This window comes from Poromitra crassiceps (assembly GCF_964638095.1).
Source record: "Poromitra crassiceps genome assembly, chromosome: 4".
Taxonomy (NCBI): Eukaryota; Metazoa; Chordata; class Actinopteri; order Beryciformes; family Melamphaidae; genus Poromitra; species Poromitra crassiceps.
In genome coordinates this window covers 30,967,389-30,995,215 of record NC_139626.1, presented here as the reverse complement: position 1 = coordinate 30,995,215, position 27,827 = coordinate 30,967,389, and the positions used below count along the sequence as shown (strand labels likewise).

The 27,827-nt window shown below is 44.5% G+C and overlaps 1 protein-coding gene across 1 annotated transcript; it reads left to right on the top strand.

Annotated features, from left to right (window-relative positions):
- The first annotated feature begins 8,958 nt into the window (after positions 1-8,958).
- Positions 8,959-26,951, top strand: tbc1d24 (TBC1 domain family, member 24). The gene is made up of 7 exons (XM_083634961.1): positions 8,959-9,027; positions 13,285-14,399; positions 17,617-17,775; positions 19,493-19,556; positions 20,240-20,335; positions 22,883-23,123; positions 25,026-26,951. Exons 2-7 carry the CDS (start codon positions 13,414-13,416, stop codon positions 25,178-25,180), a joined length of 1,701 nt encoding a protein of 566 aa, XP_083491087.1. The 5' UTR covers positions 8,959-9,027; positions 13,285-13,413; the 3' UTR covers positions 25,181-26,951.
- Positions 26,952-27,827: the final 876 nt, after the last annotated feature.

Sequence of the window (27,827 nt, the reverse complement as noted above, 5' to 3'; positions counted from 1 at the left end):
TATCAACTAAACTCCAATGTGTCTACATGTCAATTCTTAGTGTAAGGTTTGTTCAGATCATGCATATATGTGTGCATTAGTGTGTGTGTGTGTGTGTGTGGGGGGGGGGGGGGGGCTGTGGAGGAGCGTGTTTGGTCAATGGTGTGATGTCATGGAGTGGAGTGGAAGGATTTGATGAGAATAAACCTCTCTATAAGCTAGGACCTTGGGGCTTAGTGGCTTTATAGCCATCTGTCTCACTCTCTCTCTGACCACCTTTCATACTCACCCCCCCCCCCCCCCCCCCCCCTCTCTCTCTCTCTCTCTCTCTCTCTCTCTCAACCTCCTTCATAATCACACACACCAGTACCACACACTGATATTACACACATGATGCATGATCTGAACAAACCTGAGTCAGCAGACAATATACATTCGAGTTTAGTTTAATTAGTGCAGTCTCTCTATTCCCAGGCAGCTGCCTGGAATGTGACCTGGCTTGGAGATGTCTCCCGCTGAACCCAACTGATAATATCCACTAAGGCTGTACCTGGCTGAAAATTCTGTCAGTTGAATCGGATTTGGCTGCAATACGAATATTCGGCTATTATTATTTTTTTCTAAATATCTATCTATGTGGCATTCAGAAAATCCATTGGCATGAGCTTGTTTGAACTGTTTGTTTAATTGGAACTGTGCCTGCGCTGGAGAAAGTAATGCAGTAACTTGAAGTTACTTGGATTAGTAACTGTAATATAATTATTACTCTTTTGAAATTGTAATCCCTTGCATTACTAGTCACTTTGTGTTACTTTACTTTATTGCCCAACACTGGTGTCAGGTAGACTTTGCTTTATTTTAAACTGTCCTATCCCACCAGCCTCTTTGGCACATGACCAAGCATCCATTTGTTTGATTCTACTCTAAAGACCTAGTTGGCTGGTAAAATAGTGAAAGTGGCTGGTCCATTTAGAGATTCACCAGTCATTACGATGGCTGCAGACATGGCTAAAGTCTGATCAAGAGAAATGGATGAATGCCAGATCCTCACAGCTGAGGCACGCACATGTTTTGACCTGCAGAGCAGAGCCGTATAATAGAAGTGTTGCGACATCTCCATGCACTCCATTGGACCAGTTTTTTACCTCACAAAAGTTCCCGGAAGTAAAGTTCTGGATTAAGCAGCGCTGTCAAGTTGCAGCAAAATGGACCATTTGTGATGTACTTTGAAAAGGGTCAGACGTTTAAAGAATCAATTGTATATTATCAGCTTTATTTTATGCATTCAAATGTAGTGCGAGGCCGTGAGCCCCCTTCCTGGCTATGGTGTGCATGAGTCACGCATTGAGGCCATTTACACCTGGGATTAACGTGCGTTTTCTGTGATCAGATTGCAATCGGATAGTGCTTGACCACTTGAAAGTACAGGTGTAAAAACCCGCAAGACACATTGAGGACGGATTACGATCTGATCGGCCAAACCACCTCCGGAGGTGGTCAGGGACCACATTGTACACAAGTGTAAATGCAATGTGTCCTCTCAAACCATAGTTTCTTAAAACAGACAGTTGGCTCTCGCAATTTTCAAATGCTTCCGCCTAAACGTCTGTACTACTAGCTGGGGAAACTTGGTCAAAACAGAAAGGGAAACTCAGAGAAACTCATGGAAAATAATGAGTGATGATAGGCAGATGTCCTGGAAGTCCCGCCTAAAGGCGGGACATCTGCTTGTATTTCTCCAATGACCGGCATCGGTTCAAACTTCCTCCAGTCTGAAGCCCCCCCCCAACTTCCTTTATCCGTGTTCTGTGGGCATGAATTACAGACTGTGTATGGTGCATTCACAGAATGTAGAAGAGACAGTCTGGCTTGAGAGACTACTCAAACCACATACAGCAACAGTCTGAAGAGATCGCAATCGGATCTCAATGTGAACACTGGCGACACATTAATACCAGGTGTAAATCCAAGTGCAATCTGATCACATAAAACGCATGTTAAGTGCCAGGTGTAAATGGCCTCATTTTGGACCTCCGCTGGTGCCACTCTCTTACTCGATTGCTCTGGGTCAGAGTGGTGAAAGAGGATGTGAAAAATACATCAGCAGCGTTCGTGAGCAACAGAGGGACAAGACAGGAGGCAGAACAACATTTCAGCCTGAGTCATTTTGGAAGGCAGCGTTGGTCCGACTCCCACAATTGAATTATCAATTGAGTAATGACTGTCATGTGTTGGGAGGCTGTGTTTTGGCGGTCGCTTTGAGAACAAAGCAGGGTGTTGTTGCCCTCGGTTGTGTACTTCCTGACCCCTCCCAAGTACCATTACGCCCTTTGACAGAAGAGCTTTGCAAGTAGGCTACACAAGGCAAATGTGATGCTCTGCTCTGCCATGCCACCACTCTGTGTTCACAGCATGCCGTTGGCTTAGCTTCTACAAGAGTAGATGTAATGGTCATGGTAAAGGACACGCATTTCGATGTCATCCCCAACAAAACATCCCTTTAAAACTCTTATATTTCTTTTGTGAATCATTCTTTGGTGCACAATATTACAGACCTCTTATCTTATCTTTCATAATGGTATTTTGAATATCCTATTCATTGGTTCATCCAAGACTCAAATTTTGTTGTGTCATTTGTAAATTAAATGTCACATCTGCCATTCTTTATTCATAAGGCCTATAGGATAAGAGCAGTGGTGGTGTACAGTGTTTGATTGCTCATGTTGTTGTCCACCCCCCATGTATAGAGACAGTCGGCATGTTTGGGAACGCCCATACAGGCTCTAGGAACGCCCACAATAGACGCTGGGTTAGCTGGCTCAGCCTGGCTGGGGGCGGGGTCAGGGTGGGGTAAATCCCCCGTTCTATCCATTCAGCAAAGTTAGAATTTTGATGGTAGCCCAGCCCAGGCAGACACGATCGGGGATTTAACCACCGCAGTAAACGCACATCTGAACAGACGTCTTGTGTTCTGCTAGAACCCCCAAACCTGTAGTTTAGAGCCGCAGCACCGTCCTTTGTAATAATAATAATAATAATTATTATTATTATTATTTATTTATTTTTTGGACATTGACTGCAATGAATAAAACTGGCAATTCAGCAGAAAGCTAGGTGTCTTTATCGGTTTTCTCAATGATAACAGCCTTTATCCGATAAAGGATGCTGTTTACATGACACTTGAATAATCAAGCATCTCCGGAAATCCGATAACAAAAAGTGTATTAGTGTGCATGTAAACACACTCAATATTGTAACGGCACAGGCAAGGCTGGTATGGAACCCGGGTCTATCATTTACAAGTGCAACAAGTTATCCATCAGACCGTCAAACCAAAAGGATATCCCATTGGCCAAAGACCAACGTGCTCACTTTATACATCGAGACTGGATTGCTACAGTAGGCCTATTTAACATTATAACATTATTAAATAATGTTAAATAAAAAATATAATACTGTTAACACATTGAGTGCCAGCCATTTTTTCATCCTGTAGGTAAGTTGTGCCAGGTTTTTTTTTGAGGATTCTGGCTCATTTTACAAGAGCCGAGGATTATTTTCTGTTAAGAATTCATGAACACCAATCATCTAAAAATAACTAATAGAATGTGTGCTTTCTCTGTCTAAAAGAGTTAGTTTGCAGAGTTAGTAGTTATGTAGATATTAGCCGTTGAGTACAGCATGGTTTCAGCGTCTGGAAATTTATTCAGAGATAAATGGCTTTTTGTGAAATTCGACAGAACAGTCACTTTAACCATTCATTTTTGGCATCAGTAAGACCGTCAGACATTCTAAACAATAGTTTTGAACAGTAATTTCCTCCATAACAACAGGAAACACCCCTCTCATTCAAACTCCTCCCTCCGTGTGTCTTCTCCTCCTTCCTCCTGGCTCTACAGCGGGCGTGTCAGAAGCGCGTTGCTGCTGCCTGCCTGCCTGCCTGCGTGCCTGCCTGCCTGCTTGCCTGCGTGCGGACGCTCCTTGTGCGAGTCAAGATGGGCCGGGGAATGCGTGGGCGATGGGCAGATGTTGATTCTGGCCTTTCTGAGGTGTTTCAAAGTGTGTTTCACCTATAATCTATTTTGCAAATCGCTCTCCGCTCTCTGTGTGCGGCTGCCTGCGCGGCCGCTCTCGGGCAAGACAAGTGTGGAATGGATTACTGTAAAATCGCCTCGCCATTTCCTTGAATGGCTTGCTCCCGCGGCAGTTTTTTCTTTGATTTCGCTCGTCTGGGGGAGCACTGTCAACACTTAGTGGGTTGGTAAAATAGATTATACACATTCTCTTGCTCCAATAGTGATCTCGAAGATGTAAAAGTTGTTGATTGATGTCCCACCGTCAAAAAAAAAAAATGTTTATGTAAGACGAGTTATTTCGGCTCTGGCACTCAAGCGTTGGATTATGTAAGACGAATTATCTCGGCTATGGCACTTAACGTGTTAAAATGTGCTAAATATGTGCAGGATGAGGAGAAAAGAAGCTAGCACTAGCTCGCAACTTTTATTTTTCACGTTTTATTTTTTGTAGCTCTCATCCTAAAAAAGTTTGGGCACCTGCCACTACACCACTGACTGATGATCATGATCAATAAAAGCATTTGCAGCGTCAGGTTAGCGGGCCTTATCCACTTGTAGATATATTTCTTTAAAGAGACAATTCCAATGGCCAAGGGCCAGCGTGCTCTCATTATACCCAGGTTGAACACTACCTTGCCCTGCAGCCTCCATAGAGACTATCTGAAGTGTGTATATGTAGTAGGGGGGAATCAAACCCAGGTATTCAAAGAGAGTCCATTTTCATTCAAGTCGAACACGCTAACCAGTCGGCCACAGTCCCACTTGGCAGGATATATACGGCTGGCTACTGCGAGACTAGCTCTGGCATGACAAAAAACGGTTCGGTAAAACTACACAATATAGCCTGGTTCGACAGACATGACAACAACCAACCAAGTACTGCTTTATTGTGATTATTACATGAGTAGGGCCTTTGAGAATCGAGCCCTAGTGGCAGGGGCGGTTTTAGACCCTTTTTGGGTGGGCTGAAGCCCACCCTGAGATAGTCTCAGCCTAACCTGACGCTGCCAGATGGACGGTTTAGTTCCACATTACGTTTCACTAAACCAGTCGATCTGGGAATGCAGTAACCAGACCCGCTGACGGAGGCGGGCACTTTTTCCAAGCTACTTGGCAGGTGATTGGATGACCCATCTGTCTATCACCGCTGGTGCGTGTTAACTTCAACCAATCATATCGCCATGCCTCTGACGTCACGTTTGCGACCGGAGGAAGGTGCCTGATCTCCGTGGTATTCATTGATTGAGTCCTCACCGTCCTCATCGTCGTAAAGTTGCCTTCGAAGCATGATGTTAGATTATAACGAACTAGTTGTGTGGCTTAGCCTTCCCAAATGTTGAGGGTCGTTTTTTAGAATTTAATACATAGAATTGGGAACGTTACATTAAATTTCATTCAGACTGCCTGTCACTTCCGCGGTGGCAGCCATGTTGACGAGTGAAAAGAACTACAAAGACCATGTACCCACTACCAGATGAGCCTAAGCCCGCCTAAGGCTGCCGCTGATTCGTCGACCCGGCATGGTTCGGCCAATCATCTTAACCACCTGTGCATGACAAGATGGATTACGTCGAGAGAATCTCTTTTGATCTCGCGAGGTTATCCATCTTGCAAGCAAGGTTAGTCTCAGCCCACCCTGGAAGATATATATATATATATATATATATTTTACAATAAGAATAGCTGGCTCTCCTCTGTTCATCTCTCATTAATGCTTTAAAACCATAAAAAAAATACTAATAATAATTGGTGATTGGTGCATGCAACATACGACCTTTATTTTGAAAATATGGTTAGGTCTAGAGGAAGTTACTCATCTACACTCCTAGAAAATTCATCGCCCAGGAAATAAGGAAGTGTTCTATTTCTCCTTGAGAGCCTCAAGGTCTTTGCACACACAGTCCGATTGTTTTCATATGCGTGTTTTTTAATCCGTCATCTGAAAACACAGATGGGTCCCAGCTCGCAAAAATCTATTGACTGATGCGAAAAACTCAGAAAATCGAACCTCGTCTGAAAACTTAAATGACGATGTAATTGTCGGACTTGGTGTGTCAATGATGATTGACACAAATGAGGTTGTATTATTTTTCCCCCCCAAGGCAAGGCCGGATTAACCATAGGGCAACCGGGGCAGGTGCCCCGGGGCCCTCGGGGTGAAGGGGCCCTCCAAAAAAATTTTTTTTTTTTTTTTTGGTCGGGCTCATGTTGGGCTCCACAGAACTATGACACAAATCTAAGACCAATCAGGACAAAATAAAATGTGTTTCCAAGAAGATTAAGTCTGATGATTTAGTCTCATTGGATGCCTGTGGGCAAGTGGTGACCAGGGGCGCGGGAAGTGGGGGTGCTTGTGGTGCTGCGGCACCCTCTGCTGTTTTGTATTGGAAATGTAATGTCAATTATTTTTTCATCATTGTAAAGCCACAGCACAGTGAAGAGGATATTAATGTGAAGATTAGCCTCTTCCTTTTGCTCTCAGAGTGCATCAGATTTATGCATTTTACTTTAAAATGTACAAAATTTCTTTGTCCAGGGGGGGCACAGCCCCTAGAAACCCCCCAGTCAGACTAATATCTTTATCCTGCTGGTGCTACCTCTTTGCAAAGCCTAGAATCGCCTATAAGTGAGTGAGAAACTGAATCTCAGAAACGGAATAATAACATAACAGTATAATACTAATGTTAATTTAAAATTAGATATTCCTCTAAATATGGCGAAAAAACATCCAAACATCCGGACGATGGGTAGGGGGGCCCCTGGGAGCTTCAGTGCCCCGGGGCCCCTGGGGGTGTTAATCTGGCTCTGCCCCAAGGTAGATTAAGTCTCTTTTCTATAGTGAGTAAGATGATCAGTTGGTTGAAAAACGAAGTCTTTATTTTAAGTTATATTTTGTAAATTAACTTCTTCATTAGTCAACCCGAGTTTACTATGAAGTGAATGGGGCAACATCATGCGCCCTGCATCTAATGTATTGTTGTATTGGTACCTGTGATCATCATTGTGGGGCTACTGAGCTGAGGTGTACTAGTGCTAAATTGTTTGTTAATGGACCACCTGTTGATATGCAAATGCCCACTAGCATAATGCTAAGTGGCCAGCCATTTTGGTAATGTGTTAAATCGTAGCCTATGTTTAGAATAACACTGATATGCCTGTTGCAGTGTTGCTTGCTATAGCTGTTTTCACACATACAGACAGGGAAATTAATACCTGTAAATCAAGACTGGCTATTTCCCGGAATTTCCCTTCACACCTGAGGGATCACATGTGGAAAAGCAGCAGCGAAAATACCTGTATTTGAGGGGGTCGGGGGTGGGGGGGGGGGGGTGGGGAGTAGTGTGTGCACTTGGATGGGGAATTGTCCTTATTTGGGGGGGGGGGGCAGAAAACTCAGATGGTGAAATAAGTTTGCTTGTCACACAATAAATCACACTCGTTTGACATAAGAGGGCATGTATGTTGTATCCTTCACATTTGCTAACCAGTCTTTGAACTTTGAAGAAGTTGGGATCCCTGTCGGAGAGAAATAGCCTGGTTCTTATCCGTTCACCTGCGTCGCGTTGAAGCACTTTTTACAGACTGGCTTCGTTTGATGTGTCCAGGGGCTTGCCTTCGCTGTCAGCAACGTAAGCAAAATACTTCCACATTTCGCTTCATGCATTTGCTTTCTCTACAAGCGTTGGGCGGCTTGCAAGACTCTCAGAACAAGCCGCTGCCATTTTCGCAGAGTCTGTCCTGTGTACTGTGTCGGGCTGCTGAAGGAGGACTGAAGGACTGGCCAGAGAGCGAGCAGAGAGAGGGGGGGGGGGGGGAATCGGCACGCCCATACATGAAGCAGACATACCGCTCTTGTGACGGGCTCCAAATTGGTGAAATGTCCGCGATGACGGGGTCGCGCTTATAGCCTACAGAAAAACAACTTTCACACATGAAGGCATTACACCACTTTCTGGTCATTTCCCGGTATAAAGCGCATGTGTGAAAACGGCTTATGTGTGAAGGTTAGCTTTATTCATGGTTGCCATACAGTTTATAAAGTTAATTCCTTTAACTTCTTTGGTACCTCATTAACCTCAAGTCACTCTTAGATTATTGTTTTATTGATTTTGTGTGGAGGTGGAGAACAGAGGAACTGTGACAAGAAGCTGTATCTGCTAAGAAGTACACACACACAGAAGAAGAAGAAGAAGAAGAAGAAGAAGAAGAAGAAGAAGAGTGAATCTGATAAATTGATTCAGCTTTCTTCATAGATCTAGTCTCTTCATTTTGATCTCAAAGTGCACCAGATTGATCATTTTTTACTTTAAAATGTACAAAATTGTCTCCCGGGGGGGCATGCCCCCGGACCCCCCAATAGAGGGTATGCACACCCACTGGAACACGCCCCCTCAATCAGGAATGAGTGTCAAAACGAGTGTCAAGTTCCTCCCTGAGCAGCAGGTGTCAGTTATTTAGGCTGATTACTGCATTCAAGCTCAGTCTTGCTGTGACTCAGTGGGCGTGACCCCACAGTGACTTCTGCCTCTGTGACATCACATGCATACCCTCTATACATTCTTTGGGGGGTGAGCCCACCCAAAGGTGACATGACATCCTAAAACCGGCCCTGCCTAGTGGAACTCGGCCGGGGTTGAGACTGTGGCCCACCTGAGCTCCTCTACACGCCAGATGGATCCTCCCAGCAGCTCGCCTCCAGCAGTGAGCACAGGCGCGGACCATTGGACGATGACAGAGGAAGCACTGCGCATGCCCGAAGCAGCTAAATATGAATGCAGTTCCACATCTCAAGACAAGAAGACATCTCACGGCCAGGTAGGAGTGGGTAGGACTAGGAGTAGTCAGTCATTTTTCATTCGTTGACCCGTCTTCGGCTGAAAGAAACAAAACCAAATGCGTTCCGACTAATCCAAGCCGACTGCTCTACACATCAACAAATTCCGAGAAAGCCTGTGGACCAAATTAATTTGCGGTTGGTATCAATGTTGGCTAACGCTAGTGCTGTGACATTAGCCACTGCATTGTAGCAAGGCAGGTTGGTGTCTGCCAACACTTGCATTGCCTCCTGTCTGTCTTGCTTGATATTTTGTTGGCTAGTTCTGGATTAAATTGATATGTAGCTAGTAGCTGGTGACAGAGTAGCCTGCGGCTAGCTAACGTTAGCAATGCTAACTTGGCAAGCGTGAATGGAGCTGGGCGTATCAGATTTACTACTCTGGCGGCACATACCCTGTGACCAGTGTGCACCGAAGTTCTTGTAATGTGCTAAAGCTCGAATCTAAACATTTTGTCAATGCACACAGCGGCGTTTAGTTTGAATACCCTGGCACGTTGTGAACCTGTATTTTCTTATTGTGTAAAAAAAAAAAAAAAAAAAAACCCTGTCACGCATTTAGAGCAGTCTATGATTCAGAGCTGTCAATCCACTGTGTTGACATTAGCGTCCAGATTCTCGACAGGGGTTAGCTTAGCCGCAAAACGCGACTATTTCACTCGAGTACCTCTCCCATCATAGTCGCGCTCGCCCGACCCCTTTATCGAGGGAAAGTTGCACATTTAGCGATCTACAAGCTTCAAACATGCACCAATCACTAATATAAACTACGCACCTTGTTGCCACGGATGTTGTCGAGCAGGCCGCGCTGAGGCCGCGCTTTGTTAACTCGTATTTTAAGAAAGTTTGGGTTATTTGTGTGTCCGGAAACATTATTTTCCCTTCTCCAACGACTCTTCTTCTTTTTTGCTGCTCACCGGTTCAACTGCTCAACTGCGCCACCGCATCATGGCAAGGCACGGCATGGCAAATGACCTCATCCCAAACTCATCAATTCCTACACTACTTACAACATGTAATACCCCATGATGCGGTGGCGCAGTTGAGCAGTTGAACCGGTGAGCAGCAAAAAAGAAGAAGAGTCGTTGGAGAAGGGAAAATAATGTTTCCGGACACACAAATAACCCAAACTTTCTTAAAATACGAGTTAACAAAGCGCGGCCTCAGCGCGGCCTGCTCGACAACATCCGTGGCAACAAGGTGCGTAGTTTATATTAGTGATTGGTGCATGTTTGAAGCTTGTAGATCGCTAAATGTGCAACTTTCCCTCGATAAAGGGGTCGGGCGAGCGCGACTATGATGGGAGAGGTACTCGAGTGAAATAGTCGCGTTTTGCGGCTAGGGTTAGCTATGCTAGAGAGGTAGCCAGTAGTTTCTCACTGCTCATTTAGTGAAATCATGTATTCAATATTTGTTGCTGCACTGTCAATTGTGACATCTGTCTGTTGTAATGAGTGTAAAGCACAAGTCACATGACAGTCATTACACAGTCACTGTTCAAAACCAACCAAGTTTAAAATTAGTAATGGAATTTTAAAATGCAAAATGTGTAAGAATGCTGTGAATAACTGAATATTTTTAATAGAAATTGCGCAGGAAGGTCAACATGTTCTTTGTAAATAACTGTGCTTGGGATCAATTATTAACGCCAAGCTCTTGGTGTGACTGAACTAAACTGATGAGGATTATGGCATAATGGAACTTTGTCTTGACTAAAACAAGACCTACGGTATTGGTTCCGGTATGGACAGTAGCCTATAGTGTGTACTGTAGACCTAAAAGCGTATGCATAAGTTAAGTAGGCTAAGCCTTCTTCAGAAGGACAGGGGCCTGTGAGCCACCTGTGTCCTGTTTCCATAGTGTGAGACAACCCATCTCCACACTAGTAGTTTCCTTTGCAGGATGAGCGCCCCTCACCCAACAACAACCCATCTTATTGGTGCCAACTATTCCATACATAATCCTTATTCAATCTCTTTCAGGGATGTGGCTGAGTTGCCCCAACTTTACCTAGATTGACACTAAAGGCAGTGACAATTGGGACCCCCCCCCCCCCTATCTCCCCAAATCTATCTTTGGTCAATTACATCCATTGTCAGAAGTAAGAAGATACATTATAGGAGAAAATACTGTTTGAGTAGGACACTTTATTTCATTACATGCTCACAACAAGATGTTCCCAGTTCATGTGAAGTAATGTATTGACAAGAATCTCCATGTGACTACTTGGGGATCTGTGAAATGATGATTCTATGGTAAATTGGCAATCATTTCCAATACAGCTGGAAATGTCTTTGACCACAGCCAATATATATTATATATACTGTATATAATATATATATAGGCCAATATACTATACATTTTCCCCCATAGCCACCATCAGTCTCAACAGTTTAATGACTTCAATAACAAAACAAACCCGATCTAACCTTAAAAAGCTAACATATTTCTGCATCAAAGGTCATCAGAAGTTTTGTGGCTGTCACATGCCACCATTAAGATAGCCCTGCCTGCACTGCATTCCTCTCTAGCTATGGTGGCTTTGCTTGAACATTTTGATCAGCTGTGTGAAATGTATGACGTACACGACTCCTTCCCATCAAGATCTTCCCCAGAACACAAATCTAATTAGTGAAATTGGAAAATGTTGTTTTACTGACTGACTGTGGCCAGTTGCTAACACGCCCCTCCTAACCTGTTTATAATCACTTGACCAATGGAAACAGATATGGATAAACATGCCTGCTACTCCTGGGTCTTTGTATTATCCCAACCTTAGCTAGCTAATGGATAGAGTTAGCCTACGAGCTAGCCAATTACACAGGAATGGATAGGCGTGGAAGAATCTCAACTCCCTGGCTCCGTACTATTATCCACTGCCTTAACCACTGACCTAAATAATATGGACAGAGCTATCCCATTGATCTTGGTCTCCCGTTTGGAGTTGAAACGTTGGCTGTCGCCATCTTGATTTTTCGTCAGCAGAGTTGGAGGGAATGGGTTGAGTCCTTGTGCACCTCACGTGACATGGGGGTTTCCCAGAGCCGCAGCTCCGCCTGCTATTGGTCCGTGATCGGCAAGCTGAGCGATCACTGGACAGGCGATCTGTCAATCACCCCCTCATCTATTTGACTCCAAACGGGCGAGTTAAAAATGACCACCCTACAGTTGTTATGAAAAGGTGAAATTAGCTACATAGACCAAAACCGTGTTTTGCCCCTGCCTAGAAAGATGTTTAATCCTGTTACAAAGTCTGGCATTTTAACATGGGGGAATGCCTACTGCCCCCAACTCCTAGTGGCCATTCGAGGAACTACAGCTTTTCAGTTCACTTCCACGTCCGGGGGGGGGTTGGGGTTGTTGGGGTTGTTGGCCACTCGCCTCAACACGTCTTTGGAGAACACAGTAACATTAGCAGCTGTACTAGGAAAGATAGCTTATAGTATGCATTTGTGCATAGAAGCACTGTTTACAAGCACTGTTTACAGTGTGATTTTGTTGTCTCATAATCCTAAAAACATCAACATAGATCACTATTGCAGCAGTTCATGCAAATTCATAAATGGAAAAACCCAGACGTATGTTATCCAGGTGTTATTTCATCCATATTCATTTGCTTATGAGAAAAATATAATGGAAGTTTTGTGAAAAATTGCGGTTAATATGAATGTTTGGTGATGAAGTTTGATAGTGCCTAGCCTGGTAAACCAGCCGGTCACGTGAACTCACATTTAATTTCGTTCTACCAGACTGTCTGGCCTTTAGCTTTCACCCAGTGTCTGCAGTGGGCGGAAGTTGGGCGGGTGTACTTGCCTTGACAGACAACTCCTTCAGCCAATCAGCATTGGATCCAGTCAAACCCAAATCCACTCGGGAGAACGCCCGGCAAAAACATATTTTCCGCCGAGAAACTCCGCTGTTGCGCCGATACTCCTGTACTTGTTTAATTGTTGTTATTGAGTCTGTTTCTGCAATATCTGCACTTTATGGCTGTTTAAACTCGACAAACGTTGACGTTACTCCTCGAGGCGGACAGGCAAGGAGGCAGCCAATATCGTTTTGCTAGCGGCGTTCCTGATTGGCCGGTTATGATGTCAACTACGAGGTGCTAATTGGCTAGAACGCTTTGCAATTTCTGCAAATACCCTCCCAGGGCTGGAGGCCAGTCTGGTCTGGTAGAACGAAATGAAATGTGAGTTCACGTGACTGTCTGGTTTAGCAGGCTAGATAGTGCCCAGAACAGTTTAAAGGAGTGAAGTATCTCTCACCCCTGAAATTCAACTCTCGAAAATCATGCTTTTGCGACCGTGCTGTGGTAAAAAGGTCATGATAGCCTAACTCTATTTTTCAGTAAGATGCATTCTCATCTGTTCTTTTTGGTTTGCTCTATTCCAGTGAGCATCATGGGCAGTTGAGAAAAATAACAAAATCATCTGTTGTGTGGAGGACAAAAGTCTAGTCAGTCATACCGCCCTCTCCTCGCCCAATAAGGCCTCAGCCACAGTCCCAGAAGTTTCCAGCACCATGGCTGAGGAGGACTATGGCAGCTTTGTGGACTGGAACCAGATGGGGGAGCTGGCCAAGAGCAGCGGGCCCACCAAGGTGGACTGTAAGGAATTGAAAGAGTTCAAACAGATGGCTCGGCAAGGTCACTGGGCCAAGAACCACAAACTGCGTGCACAAGTCTACCAGCAGCTCATCAAAGCCATTCCCTGTCGTACAGTTACCCCAGATGCAGAAGTATATCGGGACCTCATGGGAAGTAAAGCCACCCAGAAGACCTCCGCCGTCATTCCACTGCCGGAGTTTGTGGATGGAAGTACCGTGCCACACTACTGCCTGAAGGCCGAGGCAGTGGCCTCGGCCCATCGGATCATCTCCTGCCTGGCTGGACAGTTTCCAGATATCTCCTACTGCCCGGCACTGCCCTGCATCAGCGCGTTGCTCCTGCACTTCAGCGCAGATGAAGCCCAGTGTTTTGAGCTGGTCAGCCGCATGTTGTCCTGCAATGAGCCAGGAAAACGACTTCTAGACCAGACCTACCTGGCCTACCAGTCCAGCTGCATGACCTTCGGAGACCTGGCCAACAAGTACTGCCCGGCCGCCCACAAGCTGATTGTTGCCACGGCCCAGGATGTGCCGGAGGTCTATTCAGACTGGCAGCGCTGGGTGCTAGGTGACCTGCCCTTCAACCATGTGGCCAGGGTCCTGGACGTCTACCTGGTGGAGGGCTACAAGGTCCTCTACCGAGTGGCCCTGGCCCTGCTCAAGTTCTACCGCAAGAGCAAGGCGGGGGCTCAGGGGGGCCAGCAGCAGCAGCAGCAGGCCTCTGAGGGAGTCAGGGCGGACATTCAGGCATTCATTAAGGCCATCGGCTCCACCGTCCCACCCGACAAGCTGCTAGAGAAGGCCTTCTCCATCCGTCTGTTCAGCCGCAAGGAGATCACTCTGCTGCAGCTCACCAATGAAAAGTCCCTGCAGCAGAAAGGAATCAGTGTCAAACAGAAGCGGTATGACCAGACCTATACATACTGGATATGATTTGTAGTAGGGGGTGGATATGACCAGACCTATACATACTGGATATGATTTGTAGGGGGTGGATATGACCAGACCTATACATACTGGATATGATTTGTAGGGGGTGGATATGACCAGACCTATACATACTGGATATGATTTGTAGTAGGGGGTGGATATGACCAGACCTATACATACTGGATATGATTTGTAGTAGGGGGTGGATATGACCAGACCTATACATACTGGATATGATTTGTAGGGGGTGGATATGACCAGACCTATACATACTGGATATGATTTGTAGTAGGGGGTGGATATGACCAGACCTATACATACTGGATATGATTTGTAGGGGGTGGATATGACCAGACTTATACATACTGGATATGATTTGTAGGGGGTGGATATGACCAGACCTATACATACTGGATATGATTTGTAGGGGGTGGATATGACCAGACCTACACATACTGGATATGATTTGTAGGGGGTGGATTGTGAGCATTTTAGGCTTAGGAGGAAACTAGGCTAGTATTGGGTTTACTTGACTACTATATCCTGTACTGTATATCAAGTAAGGAGACTGAATCCCACCTTCACTAAGATTGCAGTGTAGCTATGCATAGGCGGATTATGACATGACGGGCCCCTGCGCCTGGACACATGAATGGATTATGACATGACGGGCCCCTGGGCCTGGACACATGAAGGGCCCCCCTCACAGCGCACACATGCAGAATTAAGGCCAGAATAAGAACAGCATACGTTCACCTGACTCTCAACAGGATTTACAGCCCAGCCACCTCAACACTCAAAGCCAACAGCACAATATTAACAAGAAATAAATTCACCGTAAATTCACTGTATCTCCATAAAGGCAACAAAATTAACTTTTTAGTCCACCAGTCGCTAGTGAATGTTCAACTTTTACCAGCCACTCAATAGATTACCATTGTTCTTTTGGATGGTGAGTGAAGCAAATCTACCAGACACTTTTACCAGCATTTGGCTGGTGGCTGTGCTAATTTTGGACCCTGTCTTCAGTAAAACAGAATTTACAGTGCAGACAACTCAATTAAAGCCAAAAGCACAATAACTCTGTAATTGTTCATAAACGTATGGAACATTTCGTCAAAAATAAAGGGTTGGGGCCCTATATACCTTATTCGATAACCCCGGACGGCGGCATATTGTTGACAAACCGCAGCCGTAACGTAGTCTGGCCGAGTGTATAGCAACAGTTATGGCTTCGTTAAAGAGAAGTGATGAAAAAATAAGTTTGGTCGGAGGTGCGGACCCCTATAAAAAACGGACTTCGAGTAAATATAACTCATTATATTGCCAGGTATAACGTACCGGACATTGTGAATACAGACAGCATTGGCATAGGCTACACATCTCAGGAGCTGAAGGCTTTCAAATCCCTTGAGTCCTAGCGTTATAACTGTTTCATCTGTGGCAATTTGTCTGACATTTTTACTTTTGTGCCACCAATGACATCATCATCATCATCATCAAACATTGTCGTGACAGCAAAGGTAAATAACCTTAACGTTAAATGTTTGTTTGATCTGACGCTTGCTTGCATGAGCCCAATGTTAGCCTCTAGTCTCTTTCCCTTCACGTTTGTGGACAGTAGCTAGCACCTGGGCTTTTATTGCTGCTATTACTACAGCCGTGTATTATTACACAGCACACTATCGCTGTTGTGAAATAGCTCCTGACGCAGTAAAAACGGCATTAAATAGGCTAGTAAGTAACGCTGGCTAGCGTCCTAAGCTATGACAGCTGTCAGTCACTTTTAAACAGCGCGCTGCGGAATGTCAACAATATGGCGGCGGTGTGTGTGCCCGTACGTGAGTGACGTCAATCGAATAAGGTCTATAAGGGATAATTTGGTCCCAGTCTAACTGGTATCCAAGGTTAGTCCTAATAACTGGAGCAGTGTACAACGTTTCCATTGCATGAGAAGCTGACGGGATGGTAATGCTTGTACCAGCTATTAGTCGGTTGGCCATGTGTTACCAGGGGAACAGAGTTATGGCTTATGAAAAACTTTTGATTTTGATTGGAAAACTCATGAAACTATAAATGACTGGTCTTGTTTTTGTTTGCTTGGCAAGTGACCATGTTATAAGCCAGTGCGTTAATGCACTTGGAGGTGTCCATTATCAGACAGTTCACGCCTCCACATCGTCCACGACTTTGTGATAACGGAGCCCTCGTCGTGCATTAACCCTTACATCAATCTTCAAGCGGAGTGAGCTGTGTCTGTAGATAATGTCATAATTTCCCAGCCCTACAACCAAGCGCACAAGTCATTGATATGATCTTAATCTTACTCAATCTCCACAGAAATATCTCACGCAGGTTTCTCTAATGGCTCTAATTAGAATTGGAATTGTCCACATCGAGTATAAATAAACACAAGACAGTTCCTAGACCATAAACCAAATCATGATGGTATGCTAGGAATGGGAGGCACGCAGTCCTACAGTTGTACAGAATCAGTTTGGAGTGTTTAATACAATTGACCCTAGGGGCACACTGCAGACTGTATGAAGCTGGGAGATGAATTGCTAAACAAGCAGTTTCAACTGGTTTGTTGGACGTCCAGATCTTCTCAGGCTTGGTGTAATGGCTTGCTTTGTGGTGGTTGAAGTTGTCAATCCTTGTCTCACATTCTGTTCTTGTTTCCTTTTCGTTTGGTTTTGCCACATCGTTTCCCATCACCATCTTCTGTCTCATCTGCACCCCTGTGTTTACTTCGTTTGCTTCTTTTACAGTTTTAGGTGGGTTCTTCTTCTGTTCTCTTAGATGTGCTCTTGTAGTTGTAGCTGTGCTCGGTTATTCCGTTATGATGAGGTACCATTTTGATTGGCCCAACACAATTAAATTGAATATTATTAACATTAACATTAGCTGCTTCATCTGCTTTGGCTTTCTGATGAGAGGTTTGTGCATCGGCAACTGGGTTATCTGCCTCTCTTCCTTCCACTTTACCTCTCCACCTCTGCCTCCTGCCTTAATATAGTGCTATGTACCTCCTCCTTTTCTTCTTACAGTAGTTCTACACTACATACATTTTTGTACTTTATTTCATTAGTCTATTGTTTGTACTGGGTGTGAAGCACTTTGTAAACTTGAGAAAGGTGCTACATAAATATTATAATAATGATTTATGGTCTTTGTTTGGGTCCCCAGGCGGAATGTGCAGCTAGCACTAAACCCTGAGACCTTCTCTTCAGAGATTGTCGGCGCCAAAGAGATGCGAGACATCTGGTCATGGATCCCTGAGCGCTTTGCCCTTTGCCAACCCCAGCTCCTCTTCACCACCACCAACCACGGCTGCAGTCTTAGCAGGTAGGTCAACCCCAGCTCCTCTTCACCACCACCAACCACGGCTGCAGTCTTAGCAGGTAGGTCAACCCCAGCTCCTATTCACCACCACCAACCACGGCTGCAGTCTTAGCAGGTAGGTCAACCCCAGCTCCTCTACACCACCAACAACCACTGCTGCAGTCTTAGCAGGTAGGTCAACCCCAGCTCCTCTACACCACCAACAACCACGGCTGCAGTCTTAGCAGGTAGGTCAACCCCAGCTCCTCTACACCACCAACAACCACGGCTGCAGTCTTAGCAGGTAGGTCAACCCCAGCTCCTCTTCACCACCACCAACCACTGCTGCAGTCTTAGCAGGTAGGTCAACCCCAGCTCCTCTTCACCACCACCAACCACTGCTGCAGTCTTAGCAGGTAGGTCAACCCCAGCTCCTCTACACCACCACCAACCACTGCTGCAGTCTTAGCAGGTAGGTCAACCCCAGCTCCTCTACACCACCAACAACCACGGCTGCAGTCTTAGCAGGTAGGTCAACCCCAGCTCCTCTTCACCACCACCAACCACTGCTGCAGTCTTAGCAGGTAGGTCAACCCCAGCTCCTCTACACCACCACCAACCATGGCTGCAGTCTTAGCAGGTAGGCCCGTGCCCCCATCAGCACACACAGCCCACTGTGGCTTCCTGTTTCCAGATGTGTTTTAGGTCTGATTGACAATTCTAGAAAGCAAAAGCGTTCCACAAGAACCTGTCCTGCTCAGCAGGTTTGCCTTTATTGTCATGGACTTTACAGCCATAATGTTAAAGGGGCACTCCACCAAAAAACAATGCTGATTTATTTTGCACATGATCTCACACATATCCGAAAGCCATAAACAGTTTTGCAGACACTAATTTAGTTTGAGGGTTATTGAGAGTTGTTTTGAGTTAATTTGTGGACCAGTGATGTCATTTGTGCATGAATGACATCACTGGTCCACAACTTAACTCAAATCAACTCCCAGAAACTGTCACACTAAATGAATGTCTGCAAAAGTGTTTACAGTTTTTGGATATGTGTATTTGATGTGTGTAGGCTGACTCACTGGAAGCAGGCTGCGGGGATAAGCTCTGCCATTGGTGCTGACCATTTCAGTCGGAGCGAAGGGAAATCCATTCCCTCCCCCCTGCCTGTCGCTGTCAAATGCCTCTGCCGCTGTGAAACAACAACGCTAGCTAGCAAGCTAGCAACCTACATGCTGAAAATGGCAAGTTTTGCAGAAGATTATGATGTGCAATAAAGCAGGCCTGCTTGGTACTTTCGGTGGATGGTTATAAAGATAACGGAGCCTTTTTCCCCGCTATACCAGGGTGAGAGTAAGATGAGCCAGACTCTCTTGTGCTGGTACAGTGTGAAACAGAGATAGTCTGCCAAGCGAGACAAGGATATGTGCGACATGTGCCAAATAAATCATTTTTCAGTGGAGGGCCCCTTTAAACATTTCCTTCACACACTAGTTAGTTGGTTTATCCCCATAGTGAAAACGAGTAACTTCAGCTGGATAACATGACCTGTGTATGAGTTTTGTTAATATTTACCCAGGGTGCTGCTTCACTAGTCTGTACACACATCTGTGCTTCAGTACATCTTCTCAATGCAAAGTACACCACTATTGCCTATAAAGTGAGCCATTAAAAAAAGCCAATGAACCTTTTGACCATTTCCACAAATCAAACTAGTCAAACCCTCTCTTCCCTCCAGATTCTACTCTCATTGTGAAGGCTACGAACCCACGCTGCTCCTCATCCGGACCACCGATGGCGATGTAAAACGCACGCGCATGCACACACGCACGCACACACACACACACACAGCACACAGTCTCATGATTCCCATATACAGATTTTCACACACACATCCATGTAGCAGTAAGATTGCCATCGATTATTTAAAATACATGTTGAAAAATATCTAATCAACAGTGTTCATCGTTATAATCCTTTTGATTATTATCTGCTTATAATTTGTTGCAGCCTACTAAGCTGTATATATAATATATGATATATATTAGTTCTGAACACTGATGTATATAGGCTACATTCTGACCCTTGGCACATATTCAACCTGCTGACTTAGGCTGGGGATAAGGTAAATTGCAAAAAAGTTAAAACACCACCTGGCTGATTTTGAAAACGCTTAGCATCACACGCATAACGGCAACTTTCCACACATGTTTTTGTTTCAGTCAATTATTTAGTCATCACTGACGTACATTAATATATGCACTGTAATGTCTTACAAGAAATCTCAATTGAAAATAGACAAAGGCTCTATTCTGAGCCAACAAGAAGTGTCTTTTGATTGGGTTGTGCTATTTCACAGGGACATTAGCGGGTTACTAATAGCAGCCATCCAGCAGTATAAATAGAGGGGGGATTAAGGTTTAGAAAAGGAATCTAACCACTGCGGTGAATCTGGCTAATAAACCAACTGTTTTTGCTGCCTCAGGTATGTGGGGCCTTCCTCTCCACGGATTGGGAGGAGCGCAAAAAAGGAGGCAACAAAGTCAGCTTCTTTGGCACGGGGGAGTGCTTTGTCTTCAGGGTAAATTCATACACAGTACATTCTGCTTCACTTATTTCCACTGCAGCCTATAGCCTTTTTAGTTTTTCGGTACATCAAATGTCATTTCAAGGTGAGAAGTGCACTTCATTGTTTTTTATAGCAGTGCCTCAACGTGGCCACCAGAGGGTGCCATCCACAATGTTTCCTTTAGTTTAGCTCCTACTAGTGTCAGTGTGATTGGCATCTCTGGCTCCCAAAGGAAAAGCCTGTCAAGCAGGTCAGAAGTCACTGGACCGTCATGGCCATGACTTCCTCTGCAGCAGCAACAACAACAATAACAGAAATCGCCCGCCGTGCTTTTTTGCTTATGATGATGCTGCATTAAGCTTTAATTATCATAACACCTGACCTGCAAATAGACAGATCAGATCAGTATTTTTCAGATTTCCCCCGTTTTCTCCCAAATTGCCCCTCACAAATTCCTGCTGCCAAGCTGTCCTGGCCGTTGCTCCCCACACCCTCTGCCGATCTAGGGAGAATTGTAGACTAGCCCATGCTTCCAAAATCCTCCAATACAAGTGAAGTTGCCAGTCACTTCTTTTCACCTGACAGCGAAGAGTATCACCAGCACGACGTAACGCGTGGGAGGAACACACTATTCCCCCCAGTTCCCCCCGAACAGGTGCCCCGACCGACCATAGGAGGCAATAGGGCAGTGACCAGGACACCTACCCTTAATCCAGCTTCCCACCCCTGCAGACGCGGCCGATTGTGCATGTATGGACTGGACACATGACCAAGCTGGAGGTAACACGGGGCCCGGACCTGTGACCCTTGTGTTGATAAAAAATTAATTCACAGGTCACGAGCACACTCAAAATGGAATAAAAACTCACTGGTTGCAGGGCAAGCAAAGAGTTCAGTGAAGAGAGAAAAGCCAGCACTCCAAATGTCCTTTCATAGAGACACTGCGGAGCGCGTCATCATTCAGAAACCATGCCCAAAACGGGGGAAAACAGAAACAACCCCCCTCCAATCCTGGCGTTCTCCTATGTCACGTGCATGGTTGTGTGTTGCACAAAAAAGTTCGTATATACGGAAGATGAACACTCCAACTTACTTCCTTGACAGCTAGATCCACATTTTTCTTCTCGCCAATTCTCAATGACTTCCTTGTTTTGCTCAGGAGTACAAAAAAACTTAACTGGCGATTTTTTACATTTGTTGTCTGCGCAGCCCACCACACAACAGCTTTTAGCTATGTTTAATTCAAGGAGAATGACGCTGGTCTATGGGAGTGAACGGAGCGATTTCCCCCGTGATGGGTGTGGCCTATTTCATGCAGTGTCTCTATAGGTTTTTAATAATTCCTTAAACCCGGGCAGCAGCAACGAACGTTTTAGCCTAAGGCCTTCCTCAGCGTTGTGTTGGTAGGCAGGGAAACTACCGCTGCACTACCCGGGCATAGACAGGCTTTCGAATGCCTTCTGCATGAATTATTAACTTTGCTATCTGTGTTGGTTCACAGCTGTGGGCTCTGAGCCTGCATCATCTCACACACGCATACGTAAGCACACACAGATCGGAAACTCCTGTAACATGAGCATCTCGGGACAATAGTATCTGGATGGGCTATCACCTGATACCAGAAGACACAGACAGAGAGCAGGGACGGACATCTTATCACCTGATACCAGAAGACACAGAGACAGAGAGCAGGGACCAACATATATCACCTGATACCAGAAGACGCAGAGACAGAGAGCAGGGACCAACATATATCACCTGATACCAGAAGACACAGAGACAGAGAGCAGGGACCAACATATATCACCTGATACCAGAAGACACAGACAGAGAGCAGGGACCAACATATATCACCTGATACCAGAAGACACAGAGCAGGGATGGACATCTATCACCTGATACCAGAAGACGGAGAGCAGGGACCAACATCTATCACCTGATACCAGAAGACACAGAGACACAGAGCAGGGATGGACATCTATCACCTGATACCAGAAGACACAGACAGAGAGCAGGGACCAACATATATCACCTGATACCAGAAGACACAGAGCAGGGATGGACATCTATCACCTGATACCAGAAGACACAGAGACACAGAGCAGGGATGGACATCTATCACCTGATACCAGAAGACGGAGAGCAGGGACCAACATCTATCACCTGATACCAGAAGACACAGAGACACAGAGGAGGGACCAACATCTATCACCTGATACCAGAAGACGGAGAGCAGGGACCAACATCTATCACCTGATACCAGAAGACACAGAGACAGAGAGCAGGGACGGACATCTACAGCTGTAGAGGGGCAGAGAAGGGAATTAATGAAGTGCGAGACCTTTGCCTAAGCATCAAATAGTCATGTCTGGTGGTTATCACACAAAGCATCTAGTACTATGTTTAGCCATTTTAGATTCAAGATCTAGGTTGTGTCCTTGGATAATTTGATCAATTACATTTATTTATTTATGTTTATATAGCTGAATTTGAAAAACTGTGATGCTCAGCAATGTAATTGAGGATGAGTATTTGTCAATGCTGTGTGTCCCTGTCTAGCTGAAGCCAGAGATGGAGCGCTATGAGTGGGTGGTGATCCGCCACCCTGAGTTGGCCTCCTCCATCAAGGCCAAGGGGCAGGAGGACATGGCCTCCTCTGAGGTGCTGAACAGCCCACGCTTCCAGCAGGCTGAGAAATCCACTGGAGACCTGTCACCCTTCCTCTCTGCCCGCCACTTCAACCTCAACTCCAACAATACTTCCATGTTCATGGCTGGCAACTTGGACTCCATTATAGTGGGTGAGTGAGAGACAGAGAGAGGTTTTGCATAGGATCTATCGAAGGCATTGCTCAAAGACACAGTCTGACATGTGAGCTTCAACTCTTTATCAGTCATCTTTGGTGTTTGAGATAAGGAGGAGTCATACAAAATGTAGTCTCGACTCCCAGACAATTGGAGATTTCCGTCTACCCATCGTCTCAGGACTTATTGTCAAAAATAGTTTGAACAGCGGTGAGAATGTCCGCTAACAAACCTACGCCCCTTTGTCACGTTAGCAGAAATGACGCTCTCCCCGCATTCTCCTCCGTAGTGAAACAACCTGGAGATGCAGCGAATCACTTTGTAACACAGAGAGAACTTTTCAAAACATGGAAAATGGATTTCACGAGCAACGTTACATTATTTGATTCCGTTTTATCCGTTTACAAGCACACTACTTCTGCATGTTCCCTCCCCTTCTGCACGAAGGGCTGCCCTAAAGACTCTGGTTTGTTTCTGCGATGCGTTCGGCGCGTGGGTCTGAGTCCGTTTCAGACTGAAAACATAACTTGTCTGAGATGACAGGTTGAGAGGCGGGTCATAGTAGCATGTCGATGAATTTATTTGACAATTCTGGATTGGGCTTTGGCCAATCCTGGCGTGTTCCGCCTCCAAATCGAGTGGGATTCAGCGTGTTGTGGCGCTCTCCTTGGGAAGAGCCTGCTAACGCGAGGCTAGTGGCTGAGTGGAACTGGGCAAGCCGCAGGCAGCCAGCTTCCTTCTTGTTGCCGAGCGGAGAGTGGTCTGGAATGTCCGAGGTGCGACCCCTGACAACCAGGCTCTCTGAGGCGCGCGCCATTATCGCTATTGCGGTAAATAATATTCCTGGAATGCGAGTTTTAACGAGCCAGTTACATTTCTTTGCATTCTTAGAAATTGCTGTTTTCTTTATTGTGTAGATCAACATACAATTGACCAAGTTAGTAGTTAGTTTATGGTATAGGAATTCTGCCAGATGACAGGCACTAGGCACCATTTTCTCCTTCATTTGGAGGAGAAAATTATCCTGAAATGAAGATTTGATTGACAACTGCCATGTCGTGATATGATTGGTTGAAATGGGGTAGAAATTGTATAGTACTAGGTGACGTCAGCAAACTGTAGATTACTGTTATGAATAAAATCTTGAAAAATGAACTTTTGATGTGAAAAAGTGTGAAAAACTAAAGAAATTAGATTTTTTGGCATACATTATTAAATAGGTGCACTGCATACTCAGGTATTTGAACTAAAATAAAAGAAAGGTCATTTTTGGGTTCAGCTCGACTTTAACAACGAAACCTGGGAGAAAGTTCTCAGTCTCTAGTTGGACAAGCAGATAGACTGAGTCTATACAAAATGCTGCTTGGCTAAAACCACTTCAGATTTGGCAGCAATATAATACAAAACAAATGCTACTAATTCTTCTACAAAACATCTACTGAACTCTGGTAGAATCCAGTAAGATCTCCCTTTCTTTTGCCATGAGTTAAACTGATGATATTGTCAAAGAATCACTCAAATTGATTAAAATTGTAATGATGTCTCTTTGGCAAGTTTCAACATGAGTCTAAATTGTCAGTCACCCACTTTATTCAAGGGAAAATCCACCCTAAAACACTTGAACTTGAAAACCATGAATTGATGATGTACCTTGCATCTCTGCCCCGTTGTGTTGCTTGGTCATGCATTTTCTTATTCCTGTGGATAACTTTCCAAACATTGGCCACAATCTGTCAAAGGATCGAATTTAGAAGTGTGTTATTTTAAACCTAATACTGTGACCAGTATGTACCTTCTTTCTTACCATATGCTTGTACTGTATGTCAACATAAACATGAAGAAAACGCATACATGTCTGCAGCCGCTGTGTAACGCTCTGCTCTTCTCCGTGTCACCAGGTGGAGGTGTAGGCAATGCTCTCTTCATCGACTCTGAGCTGAACCACGGGCGCGCTGGCAGCTGCACCACCTTTGACAACCCTCCGCTCTGTGCCGAGAACTTCCAGGTCGCCGTGCTGGAAGTGTGGGGCTTCCAGGATACCATGGCTTCATAATGGGACGTGCATACTATAAGCATAATCACAAATGCGTACATACATAAATACATAGTACATGCTATACATACATGCATACATACGTATGTACACTCGCACTCACGGACACAAAATCAGTATTTAAACAATGAAAAGGATTTAGACACAAACGCACAATATAAAACGTCCAGCACGGTGTTTGAGGAAAAATCAGACATACGCAAACAAAAGCACCTCCGTCCAGCAAATATACATATTAAGTATTTTTTTTATTTATTAATGCAGTTAACCTAATTTGAAAATATCACCAATAATGTGAGTCCCCCCCCCTTCTCCTTCTTGTTTTTTTTGTATCTACAGATTTTCTTTATGTTGCTGTACTACTGTTTTTGTTAACCCTCCTTGAAAGGGTTTGGTTCTATCAAGAAAAACAAAACGTTGCTCTAGTTACAGCGAACAAGTGATTCAGCTACTTCAGCCTTTCTTTTCTTCTTTCTTTTTAAATAGCTCTTTGGTCAGCTGTGATGCGTTCATGTTTGCGCTGAGCTTTTGAATTTCTTAATTGACATTCATTCATCTGTGCAATCTGGTTTAGCTCCAGTCGCCAAATTGTAGCTAGCAATGCAGTCCTAAAAGAAAATCTAACTTGACCTTGCCATGGTGATGAACTGAGATTTATGGTTACGTGAAGTCAAGTGTCCATTTGGTGAAGTGTTTTTAAATGTTGGAGTACCAAGAGTAAGATGCAGTCAAGTTGTATGAGGGCCTCTTGTATGATTTTGGTTAAGTCCTGTGGAACCCCCCCTCCCCCGTCTGATTGGACATAATCTGGGAGATCTGTCAGATATGTTCATGTGTTGCTGTATTCTTGGTATATGTGTGTGAATATCAATATCAATGATGAATGTCCGTGTAGCCATTTTGCACCATCTCTCTTATCAGCTCACCTATCTGTTTTGATTGGTATTGCCGCTTCAGAAACCCCCTGTGTATAATATATGAATATTTTGGTGCTTTGAATTTAGTTTTTGGTTTATAACAAGTAGTGAACATAGATGCAGTGTGGTAATCGTTCTTTCTACGCTCAGTTTTCTTGATATATCCATCCGTCCTCAGTATAGAGAGGCAAAGTGTAACGTCACCAGAGATTTTCATCCGCCATTTATTTTCCCATAGACATTTCGTAAAATGTTTATAAAAAGAGGTTTACTGGTTCAAACCAAACAGTTCAGCTAACGGTATAATCGGGAGAGACCATAGAACATTTCAGTGGGACCAAAAAAAAAAAAGAAACATTGAAAAAATATTTTCTTCAAACCCGCATTTTTGTTATGTTTTGGTCTGAGTGAAATGTTATGCGATGTCTCCTGTTTCTAAATATATCTGAAACGTTTGTTTTGAACCAGTAAAACTCTTTTTATACGCATTTTAAGAAATGTCTGGGAAAATAAATGGCGGATGAAAATCTCTGGTACAGTGCTGAAGCAGGAAGTGACGTGATGTTCCACTTTGGCTCTCTATTGTGATAGTATCAAAACAAGTCCAGAATTGTATTGTGTAGGCTGAATGTTCTTGGGGCTATACAAAATGGAATATTTGTATGGATCTGTATGTTCAAGGATGTGTTCCAGTGAAATCCTACATGAGAAAGTACAGAAATACACTTCCAGTAGAGCAAATAACTTTGTTTTTATTGTCTAGCTCCTTTTTGACTTTGTCACTTTTTTCCTTTCTCGATCATATCTCTGCCCTCGCGAGGGGAGGATTGTGTTTCTTCAGACCCCGTCACAGAAGTGTGCCAAATGCCTTTTACAATCAGCTGACCCGCAATCTACTGTAAGCCCTAGTCCCCACGTCTTCTTGGTATTTTGCTGTATCACAACAAGTGGTTGCAACTCGGGTGCTTGTTTTACAAAATTATCAATCATCTCATGATTCTAATTTATAAAGATTGTGCAGTCGTCTAGTGTAATGTGAGGGATTTCTCTGCTAAATCTGTCTTCTGTGTTTTTGGAACCCAAAACGAATGCAGCTTATGTGTTTTCATTCAAAAAAATTAAATATGTTTTATATTAGGGGGTTGGGGGATGTGTGTCATGAATCCATAATGATTTGGAGTATTCGAGTGTTGGCATTGGTTACTCAAGAATAGGCCTTCATCTACTGTATGGAATAGACATAAAGCAAGAGATTTTGCTCAAATAAAATAATATATTTAAGAACTACACATACAGAAGCAAGCACCCTCCAACACTTATTTACATGGACTTGCAGGTGCAATCTAAAAGCCATGAGTGTGTGGTGGTGGGGGGGGGAGACTTGATTTCACCTAGTCTATGTAATAGTTTGGTCTATAGGTCTGGGGCTGGTTGCACAAAGCACCTTAAGTTAAGATTTTCCTCAGAGTCCGGGTTAAGGTGTCCATAAAATAAAATCGGCTCCACAAGAATAATAGAATAGAACTTTAATTGCCACACGACCAGGGCCGGTGGCAGGCCCGTAGCTACCATTGAGGACACCGAGGTCATGACCTCGGTATTTTCAATTTCTTTTTTCTTTTTTTTTTTTTTTAGAAAAATTGCCCCGGCCCCCAGATCTATTCATCTGTCATTGATGTTTTAATGTGACAGTTGATCAGAAATGCAACAATTTGCTTCCTCTCTGTGTG

Bases quoted from the DNA above. Each gene is read 5' to 3' on its own strand.
- tbc1d24 (XM_083634961.1), top strand. From the start codon at position 13,414: ATGGCTGAGGAGGACTATGGCAGCTTTGTGGACTGGAACCAGATGGGG. The intron at 17,776-19,492 runs GTAGGTCAACCC...TCTTCCCTCCAG, and splicing joins CACGGCTGCAGTCTTAGCAG to ATTCTACTCTCATTGTGAAG. The intron at 23,124-25,025 runs GTGAGTGAGAGA...CCGTGTCACCAG, and splicing joins CTTGGACTCCATTATAGTGG to GTGGAGGTGTAGGCAATGCT.